The 10721-nt window shown below is 41.0% G+C and overlaps 1 protein-coding gene across 4 annotated transcripts; it reads right to left on the reverse strand.

The window, feature by feature from the left end:
• Window positions 1-363: 363 nt before the first annotated feature.
• On the reverse strand, window positions 364-9678 carry TAC1 (tachykinin precursor 1). 4 transcript variants are annotated; one of them, XM_024767087.1, is made up of 7 exons: window positions 9421-9678; window positions 8817-8948; window positions 7662-7758; window positions 7145-7189; window positions 6626-6649; window positions 5122-5175; window positions 666-1269 (listed from the first exon to the last, which is right to left on the reverse strand). In XM_024767087.1, exons 2-7 carry the CDS (start codon window positions 8937-8939, stop codon window positions 1220-1222), a joined length of 393 nt encoding a protein of 130 aa, XP_024622855.1. In that variant the 5' UTR covers window positions 8940-8948; window positions 9421-9678; the 3' UTR covers window positions 666-1219. The 4 variants fall into 4 exon arrangements, with proteins under 4 accessions (XP_024622856.1, XP_024622855.1, XP_024622857.1 ...); XM_024767088.1 differs by lacking the exon at window positions 7145-7189 and having other exon boundaries at window positions 364-1269; window positions 9421-9489; XM_024767089.1 differs by lacking the exon at window positions 5122-5175 and having other exon boundaries at window positions 9421-9489.
• Window positions 9679-10721: the final 1043 nt, after the last annotated feature.

The following is a 10721-nucleotide window of genomic DNA, read 5'->3' on the forward strand; positions in this document are numbered from 1 at the left end:
TCAGAAGATGATTCCAAGGACACTTAGCAATGCTTCCTCTTAAATAAATACACAAGAGCTTCCCTCTGATTGCCCTGTATTTCTGATACACGTGCTACTGCTGGAGTGTTAAGGGCACTAGCAATTCACAGGCAGTCCTTAGATATGCAAGAAAGAGGCTTTTATCTTTGTTATGGGGGTGATGGCATATTATCAGCTCTCTATCTTTCTGTATCATCCTCCAGTGACCTTTGTGAGAGTTTGGTTTGGTGTCTTGATTCTAGTGAGACTCAAACGCTGCTGCATTTATTCCTGGGCTTTAAACACTGCTGAAATGGTAGTGTGCTGATGTTTTGCACAACAAGGAAATAACCAGTGAAATGCATCTTTGAAATAGATTATCCTATGTGTAAAAGGGAATCATAAGCACATATAAACAGAATTGAGCCTTAACTGTTTTGGGGACCAGAATGTAATTGTTTTCTCCATGAATGATCCTGTGTCAAAAGTGTGTGTATGAGAGAAACTGGGATTACATTCTGGTCATTTTCCTTAAGAAAGAGAGATTTAGTAGTTTTCTGTTTCAGTGTTTAGCAGCCAAAAACAGGTTGGAACATATTTCATCTACTAAAAGAAAGGTTGCTGATTTGACATAAATGTTAATGAAAGAATAAGACCCAATTCTCAAGATATTTTTTTCTTTTATTTAAAACGTAAACTATCACAACACATTGTACAATAAAATAAAGACCTTCAAATCACATTAAGACTTTTAAAACATCTCTGTATAGTCACAAAAGATGAAACATGCTGTAGGGATACAAACACAGTTTGGTACCAAGCCTCAGTACACTTTCACCATGAAAACAAACGGAGAAGCACAGCCTATCTGTGAGTTTCCTTTCTTTAGTAGTAGCTGATGTGACTGCTGCCAACAAAGAGAAATGGTTTCTTTCTTTGGAGACTATATCTCTGATAGGCTTTTACAACTTCATTGAATACTGTGCTTTGTTGAGAAATTACCACTGACTTCTACTTCTGAGCGAGTTGTCATATTAGAATTACAACACGCTTTTACAACACATATTGGCACAATATGAAAAATAAATACTTTTTGAGTTTTCAACTCAAAACAACAATTATTATTAAATAAATAATTATTCCTCATAGCGCATGTCTCATTTTATCTTGCCTTGGCCATTGACACAAATGAAGCTCAATGAATAATACATTAGGTAGTTTATTTATGTCTTCTTTCATAATTCTGCATTGCACTCCTTTCATAAGCCACTGAGAACAAAGATAAGGTAAAGGGTTTGTTAAGAAGATTCACTGACACAGTTAAACAAAGTTCAAGGCATACAGAAATTTATTTTAAACTCATAATTACTCTTTTCACTCCATTGAAGTATTTCTAAGAGTCTTATTTGCACATCTTCCAATCGGGCCTCAGTCTTTATCCTGATTGGAAGTGATCTGTCCACAGAATTCTTAGTTATTTTGGTCATCCTCATAGACTTGGTGCCCCCAAAGTGTATTTCCACAGTATACTGCAACATTGATTCTCCACAGCTTTCTTAAGCAGTGGCGGACACCATGGTGATTTATAGAAAGGACAATGCCTAAAGTAAACAGGAATAGTAGGAGGATGAAAGCAAAATGTGGGACTTTTATTCTAGGACAGAGTCAACCAACTACAGGCCATGGACCAAATCCAGCCCACTATCTTTTCTTGTAAATAATGTTTTATTGGAACATGACCACACCCATTAATTTATGTATTGTCTATGCCTACTTTAACGTTAAAATGGGAGACCTGAGTAGTTGCTACAGAGACTGCATGGCTCACATAGTCTAAAATGTTTACTATCTGGCTCTTTACAGAATAAGTTTGCTGATTACTGGTATAAGGGTACCTAATGGTGTGAGGGTCTCTTCCTATTTGTGGATTCCTCCCAATGATACATTGTCCTTGAGACTAAAAACAATCTCATTGTCTATAAGTAGGGCAACTGAGTCATCTAAATACAACATAGTTTAACTTACCTCCTAGCACCCTAATGGCCTGTGAAGATTAATCACTGCTTCCAAAGGTATTTAACATATAGCTAGCAAGTAACTTAAGTACTTTGACTATATGGACAGAAAAAAGTACCAAATTACATTATATTATATTATATTATATTATTAAATATAATTTCAGAGGGGTCTGCAGCCACAAAAGGGTAAGGATCAGATTGCTGTGATCAAAATACTTAAGTATATATTTTCATCATTTTATCTAATACTTTATACACTTAGATTTACATTGTAGTCAAACTACTGTGCTTTTAAAAATTCAGTATGCATGTATAAAATACTGAATTTAAATAGAAATAGTAGAAAGAATTGTGAAAGACATGTAGGAATCATAGGTTCCACTTTAAACAATTTTCTCAGTGAGAAGGATATGATGAAAGAGTAGGTAGGTGAAGCCTCCAGTGTTATCACTTTCCCCTTTTACCACTGAGCAGGTTCTCATTAGCATCCAAGATTCCCTTAAGCGAGGTTAACAATAAGGAGAATGTTTTATGTCAATCATGCACACACTTCTGGGGTGGAATAGTCTGAGGCCCAATCTTGGCAGTTCTGAAGGAAAGAAACAGTCCATTTCTGACCCTGGTTTGTTTGTAGGAGGAGGAGGGTGATCAGCACAAGTTCAGTTCCTGACAAGCTTTCGGTAACATAATGTTGCTCCTCAGAGAAGGGAAGGGAATGCGAATGTAAACTAACCAAAGACATTAGTGATTGAGCTGAAATACAATGTTCTCTTAATTGGAAGCAGAGTTTCTTACCTGGTCCGTGAACCCTCTAAAACCATATGTAAATGTTTGTGTGTATGAGCTGATAAGGGTTTCTCTGGGAAGACACTTTCTAGATTACTCAGATTGTCAAAGGGGTCTGTGACTACAACAGGGTAAGGATCGGATGGCTGTAGAAGGTGTCTCTGATAACCCTGCTTCAACTGATTATATGAAAAGGTACCCGATTGGGTATAAATTACATGCTTGCCCATTTTTTCCTTTTATATTTTCTTAACTAAAATAGAGGAGCAAAGATTTAGTCATAAATTGACTCTGATTCATACAGTGATTCTATTTAATATTATCTATAATTATATTAAGTACATTTCATAGCATCTAATTTGTTCAGATTGCACATATCTATATTATTTGTAAAGTTAAGCATGTTCTGAAACCTTTTATCAATTCTGAAAATGGAAAGTTGTTGACTGGTGTGATTATCAAGAAAACCACAGGTATATAAGGGCTAGTGTACACTTCTGATACAAATAAAGCCAGTGTGGTTTAAACTTATATTCCATTTCCAAAAGCTGGAAGATAATACATACTAACAAAACAACTTTAGTTTTTCATTAGGTACACTGGTAACTTCTTTAAAATTTAAACTTGAGAAGCCTCCAAATTACTGACGAAGAAATATAAATGTAGTGTCTAAATCTGGAAGGTAGAGAACCAATATAAATAGGAGGATACCTTGGACTTCCCTGGTGGCGCAGTGGTTAAGAATCCGCCTGCCAATGCATGGGACATAGGTTCGATCCCTGTTCCGCGAAGATACCACACGCCCAGGGGTTGACAGAACTACTGAGCCTGCGCTCTAGAGCCCTCAAGCCACAACTACTGAAGCCCCCTGCGTCTAGAGCCTGTGCTCCGCAAAAAGAAAAGCCACCGCAATGAGAAGCCTGTGCACCGCAACGAAGAGTAACCCTGCTCACCGCAATTAGAGAAAGCCCGCGCGCTGCAACGAGGGCCCAATGCAGCCAAAAATAAAATGAAATTAAAAAAAAAATACTAGGATACCTCATTTTTGCATGACTTTTTCAGATTAATTAAGCCAGCATATCTTACTTACAGATTTTCAGGAAACCAGAAATATTCTAAATGGATAAGACAGGTGATGATTACTTTCTAATTAATTACATGATTAGTATTTTAATTCTAATTTCACTGAAGGTAAAATAAAGAGAATTTGAATAGTTTCAAATTAAAACTATGAACTATAAGGCCTGAATGAGCTTAACAAAATATCAGTTTCTATGAAAATGATACAGGGGTTATTTAACCTTAAAAATACTGTTATGGGGGCTTCCCTGGTGGTGCAGTGGTTGAGAGTCCGCCTGCTGATGCAGGGGACACGGGTTCGTGCCCCGGTCCGGGAAGATCCCACATGCCGCGGAGCGGCTAGTCCCATGAGCCATGGCCGCTGAGCCTGCGCGTCCGGAGCCTGTGCTCCGCAACGGCAGAGGCCACAACAGTGAGAGGCCCATGTACCAAAAAAAAAAAAAAAAAAAAATACTGTGATGAATGAGTTAAGAAATTAGAGTTTTCAGATATATGCATATGGAATTTACATAGAAGATAGAAATTAAGGAAAAGAAAGGAAATATACAGGCTTTACATCAAGTGAAAGAGTTGTTCAGACTTAAACTGGGTTATGAGGAGAATTGTGGCATTCCTTCTCTTTAAGGGTTTTATAGCCAGAACTGATTATAACCCTCCAGGATAATTTGATTGTGTTCGTTTTTGAAGGCATTGGAACAGACTATGTTACTCTCCTAGTCTTAAACATTCACCAGGAGGTTTAGAGTTTGAGCTTCTATAATATCATTAAGAGCAAGTGATTTGTAAAAATGGATTTGTTTGTTTTTATTTATTTATTTTTGTGTTGGAAGACTGTCAGATTTAACCTTTTGTAAGACTTTCCAATTACCTTGGTAACAAGTAAAATTATCGGTCTTATCTCCCCCATCCCCCATCCCCCTTAGTTCAGTAAGGTTAAATGTGGCTTATTGAACAGATGTAAGGGAAAGGGTATTAGACTAGCCCAAAGATTCAGGTTAGGTAATGATTAGATGCGGCAGACACTGGGAGTTTGAGAAGGATAGATTGATATTGTGGTGATATTAGCTCAATCATCTATAAATCCATTCTTGGATTTATTTATTGCAATTAGATTTTTTCAACATAAATACTAATTTTAGTTTTATTATTCCTGTTTAATACTTTGAAAAGAATGCCTTAGAGAAAATAGAAGTAGATTTAAGGTACTGTTTATTTGCAGTCATGGTTTTATACATACCAGAATTTAAAGCTCTTTTGCCCATTAGTCCAACAAAGGAATCTGTTTTATGCCCTGGAAAAATACATTTAGGGGTATTTTAATATGTATATCTCTGAGGAAATAAACTGTTATAACTAGTACCAAGAAAAAGCAAGCTTCTAAATATATGCCTATATAATAAATATATAATTATTTCAAGTTTTGGTGAGCCTGAAGAAATAAAGATTCCTAGTAAGTCTTATAAATGACACTAAATAAAAATAATACAGTGAAAGCACTTTTCTCAATTCTATATCTAAATATTAGCAAGTACACTTTATTCTTATTCATATTGTATTTTATCTGTTTATATACAAATATTTTAAATATTGCTATTTGAGCTAGCTTTGATGTTTAGGGAGTCAATTTCACATTTGTGTGACAGAAACATCAAAGCTTATTTCCTCATATTACTGAATATGTTGTATTTCTCAGGAAACTGAAGCTTAGTTAAATCAGATTCCTATACCTGAAGATTATAAACTTCTAAAGTTCACTAGTGCTATTTTATTGGATTTTAAAAAATATTTCTTTTGGAAAAAGTACGTTAGTTTTGACATTAATAAAGTACATTTATTTTCATTACATGGAATTTTGCTATATATAATTCCCTTGAAAGTCAAGTCCTGAGAAAGTAAATATGAATAAGATATATTTATTTTCAAAGATGAAGCCTTTGGAAAGGATTATTATTTTAACTCTAGTGGGAGGATGTCTCTTGGTTTATACTATATTAGCTAAGAACATGGCTGCTATCTTAGTGTGGCCTCTACTCTGCTTCCAGTGAATCAAAATCCAAGTTGGAGTAAGTGAGTGGACCTTGGGATAAGTGAGTGTGATTAAGATGGACCCCTGGTACTTTCTACAACTTTATCTATATTTACCTTTAGTATGGATTCTCAGACATTCACTCCATCCTCTTAATTGGCTGCTGGATTACTCTAATAAATGATCATCATGGAATCCAGCATACTAAAATGAACTAGGAGATGCCTATAACTGCTTGGATTTTTGTTTTTGCTTTTGTTTTTTTCAGTGGAAGTGGTGGGGTGGGCATGAGGGGAGAGGAATGTGTGGTGGATTTTTACCCCTAGGATTGAAATTCTTATCTTAAACTAACAATTGACAGGTGTTAAAGGATTCCTTCCTCCCTCCCTCCCTTCTTTCCTTCCTTCCTTCCTTCCTCTCCTTCCTTTCTTTATTTATTATCTCAGTTTCTGTGGGTCAGGAATTCAGCAACAGTTCAGCTGGGAGTTAAAGGATTTTTAATATAATGCATCCTTTTGGTAAGTATGATATGTTTAAACAACAGAGCTTTAAACATTCATGTTCTGGATGTAATATGAGTCTGCTCCATTCTTAAATTGTGTTAATTAAAAATATTAAGTTCTACATTACAACAGAAAATAAGTTGTTATGTAAAGTGGAATTCAATCTAATTTACATTTGCATATGATAAATGTCAAAATAATTTGGAACTTACTTTTATGAGAGAGCTGGCCATGTCCTATAGAAAGAAAAATAAAATTAACAAACACAATAGATTTGTTTTAAAGGAGCTATATCTTTTAAACAGAATTATAAAATAGATTTTTAAAATAATGCAACATTTCCCATTCATGTACTATCCTGAGGAATATAGCAGAATCATAAATGCTATCCAAATTATTAATAATAAAAACAAAATATTTTAAACAAAAGGAATACTTTTAAGTGATTTATGTGGGCCACAGATTCAAACTCAGGTCTGTGAGACTCCTGAGGCCTGAACTGACTGGCCGTACCACCTCTCTTGTTTTCTTATAAGAGATACATCTTCAAGGCCAGTCGGCTTTGATGCTTGAGAGAGAGAGAGAGAGAGAGAGAGAGAGAGAGAGCGCGCAAACCCATCTCTTTACTCAATAGTCAACCAAGAATCTGTATTTCAGCCCACAAAAGACATTCTCCATTTTCATACATGTGCTTTCACAAGAGTAAAATAAAGATTTATAGAAATGTTTACCATAAAGAGCCTGTAACAGGGCCACCTGTTTTTCAATTGAGGAATCTGACAAGAGACGAATTGACATTAACTGTTTACACATTCCACTGATGGTGTGAGAATTCAAGAAAAGGAAATATTTCTATCATGAGACACTGGCAGCTAAATCTAATCTAACCCCAGTGGTCTAAAGTCAGTTTTCCACATGGACTGAGAACATTCTGATATCCCCTGGAGGCCCCGTGCCTTCCTGTTCTTTGTCAGTTTGGATCCTTAGTCAAGGAAGCAATTAGCTTAAGGTTGGTTCCTGTTCTTGGTGGTTTGGACCGATCTCTCCCTCCCTCCGTGGTATGTGTGTGTTAGCGGGGTGAGGGCCAGAGTCGCGCTCCGGGAGGTATACCCATTTTAGGGTGGAAATCTCTGCTCATAGATCAAGAGAGACTGCGTGCTCTGAGCATGAGCTAGGATTCCGGGATGGGAGTGGCGGGGTGGGGGCGGTGCCCAGAGAGACAGAGAGGGTGATGGCTGCCCATCTCACCAGCATCCCGTTTGCCCATTAATCCGAAGAACTGCTGAGGCTTGGGTCTGCGGGCGATTCTCTGCAGAAGATGCTCAAAGGGCTCGGGCAGCTCCTCCTAGAGGACAGACGCACCGACAGGGGCGTGTAGGCAACCAGTGCAAGGCGCCGGCAAACTAGAGTCATTCTGGTGGTGCGCTCCAGCCTGGGGCAAATCTTGGAGGTGGGGACAGGCCAAGCCAGGGTTGGGGAACCAGCTCCGAGGCGTGAGGAGGCCGGGCCTCCGCACACCTGGGCGTTGCCTCTCTCCACTCCTCCCCGCCCAATTCGTGTCCGGCGCCGCCGCCTCCCCGAAGCCTAGCCCTAACCAGTTAGCTGGAGACTCGTCGTCTCCAAGCCCTGCTCGCTTTCCCCTCTTTCCTCCCATCCCGGGGACCCTCACTCATCTGCCGCTCAGCTACCGGACTCTGTTCATCTCTAGCTCGGACTTTGGAGGCTTCTCACCGCCCTAAATGCGCACAGGTGTGTGTGGGGGAATGGCGGGAGGAGGGTAGGGAAGGTGACAGCCCTTTACAAGCAACTAACAGTGCGCGACTTTCACTGTTCCGGCGGGGCGCGCTCCCTTGCGCGAATAGCCTGCGAGCAATCTAAAGGAAAACTTGCGGCTACGTCTCCAGGTCCGTAAAGTAAAAGTCATGGCAGGAAGTTAGCCTCCTACCCACCTGCGACCCTCCAAGCCCTCAGCACCTCGCCACTTGCCCCTGCTTTTGCCTGCGTCGGGCGCGCACTCCTCTGCCCCTGCCCCAGCATTTCCAAATGCCAGGTCCTTGCTTGCAGCTGGACCTGAGTCTCCGAAATCCGCGTTACCAGGGGATGAAACCTTGTGAGGTTTCCAGTCTTGTGAGGATTCCGGGATCACCTGGGAGGGTATTATTCCTCCAGAGAGTTCCCGAGACCCGACGATGCAGCCCTCGGGAGGAAACTTGGTTCTTGGATGCAAAATCTCGTGTGGGACCCAGGGGATGGCGTTCCTCTACATCCCTCCCGGCGCGCCTCCACCGCCTCTGGTTGCGGTCCCGGTGCCCGCTAGGGTAACTAGGATGCTATCGCGGGGGGTAAGTGACACCTCCTAAGCCCATGAAGAACGGCGCGGGCCATCTTGGGACCGAGTCTCACCTTGATCTGGTCTCTGTCGGACCAGTCAGACCAATAATTCAGATCATCGTTGGCTCCAATTTCTTCTGCAAACAGTTGAGTGGAGGCGAGAAAAAAGACTGCCAAGGCCACGAGGATTTTCATTTCGGATTTCTGGGAAGAGTGGGGAGAAGAGGCAGAGGAGAGAAAAAAATATAGATGTACTGGGGGTTTCTATCCAAGAGTTGAGACAGCAGAATTTTCGATCCCACAACGGAACTCAAGGTCGATTGAAACAAGATAAACCGCCTAAGGGCTAAAGTCCTGTCGGTACCCTTTAGGAAAGAGAATCAAGCCCTAAAGTTTCTCAAATCCTATTCTTCCTAGATCCCAGCTCCCCCAGCCCCCAACCCACCAATCCACACCTTCAAGCCAGGAGGCTGTGCGGGTGGAAGACAAAGAGGGACAAGGCACTTGGGATACCCGTCTCGCCGCCGTCTCCCTGCCGTCTCCCCGCAGTCCCCCCGCGGTCCCTCAGCTCTCTCCCCGCAGTCCTTCGCTGCAGCGGCCCATCCAGCCCTGCTAGACGCCGCCTCGGAGCGGTGCGCGGTGCGGAAAGCCCACCCAGCAGGGCGCAGGCACTTACTGCGGCTGACCAGCCCTTGGGGTTCCTCGGCGGGTCGGAGCGCTCGCTGGGCGCTCGGCACTCTCTGTCGCAGCAGCTCGCGCTTTTGCCTGCTGGCTGCAGCGCGGTATTTATCCCAGGTTCGCTGAGCCTCGAGACCCACGTGACACGCTCCCCACGCGACTTTCTGCTCAATATTTAATTAGCCGCCTCCTCTCCTTTCGCTTGCGTCTGATTGAGAGTTTCCGAGACGGCAATCCGTCGGTGCGCATAACATCTGGACCCAATTGGGTTCCAAATGACGCAGTTATAGGAAAATCGAGATCTCGCCATCCAATCCGCAGCGGCCTGTCTTCTTCCGTTTGCAGATCTGACGCCCCCTCCCCTCTTTTTCTTCAGAATGGGGTTCCATGACACCTGAGATTACTCATCAAAATTGAACAAAGTGACTCATTCCTCAGACTTAGGCAACTTTTAAGTCCCTTGAGAGGGTAAGTTGCGCTTCCAAGGATGGCCAAATAACTTCGGGTATTAAGATATTGTTGTCGAAAATCAGAAAGAGATAAGAAAGGAGAACTTCAAATGGAGGGGGGTAGGGAGACATTTCCCCCCTATTTCCATCTGCAGAGTGTCAAGTGTTTCTGAGATATATCAATAGCATCTTTCTAAGAGCAGAACATCTTTCTCCCAAATTAGCTAGAATACTGGCGTTTCTTCAGTAATACGAAAGGATTTTTCAGTCCCATAGGATTTCAGACGATGGCAGCAGAATTATTTTACGTTTTGGAGACAGGGGAATTTAAACCTGGCATTGCGCGTAGAACTTTTATATCAGTGCCATTCTAGGATATCTTTTGTTCCAAGCTAGCTAGCTACATGGTGGAGCAGGGGTACGTTTTCGCTTCTCTCCTACCATTTCTCACTGAAGACTAAGAAACGCGCCAGAGGTGTACAGGATCCTTCCTGGTTGTCACTAAAGGACTCTTAAGATCCTTCATAGATTTCTCCTCTATATGAAAGTAAGTGTAGCGAAGATGTTAATTGGGCAGTCATTATCAATATGAAACTATTTGACAAATAACATCTGTATAGATATCACAGCTTTCCATGAGCCCATGGTTTGCCCTGCAGACTAAATGACTGTTGTATCTGGGGTGGAGTTGTTTTCTCCTCTTTCCTTAGTAAGAGCTATGCTTTCCGGTTAATTCTGATGTTCTTAGTATAGTGCATAAAGGAAATAATTTATTGCAATTCATATAAACCAGTATTTTTTCTTCTAATACTTGTTGTTTTTTCTTAAATAACCCTGACTTTTGAAATTC

Source organism: Neophocaena asiaeorientalis, unplaced genomic scaffold, assembly GCF_003031525.2.
Source record: "Neophocaena asiaeorientalis asiaeorientalis breed wild unplaced genomic scaffold, Neophocaena_asiaeorientalis_V1.1 scaffold70, whole genome shotgun sequence".
NCBI lineage: Eukaryota > Metazoa > Chordata > Mammalia > Artiodactyla > Phocoenidae > Neophocaena > Neophocaena asiaeorientalis.

Excerpts from the sequence above, each read along its gene's own strand:
- TAC1 (XM_024767087.1), bottom strand. The coding sequence starts at position 8,939 with ATGAAAATCCTCGTGGCCTTGGCAGTCTTTTTTCTCGCCTCCACTCAA. Across the intron at positions 7,190-7,661 it reads AATGGGCAAACGGGATGCTG|ATTCCTCAATTGAAAAACAG; the intron begins GTGAGATGGGCA and ends GTCTCTTGTCAG. Across the intron at positions 5,176-6,625 it reads TGGCCAGCTCTCTCATAAAA|GGCATAAAACAGATTCCTTT; the intron begins GTAAGTTCCAAA and ends GTATTTTTCCAG.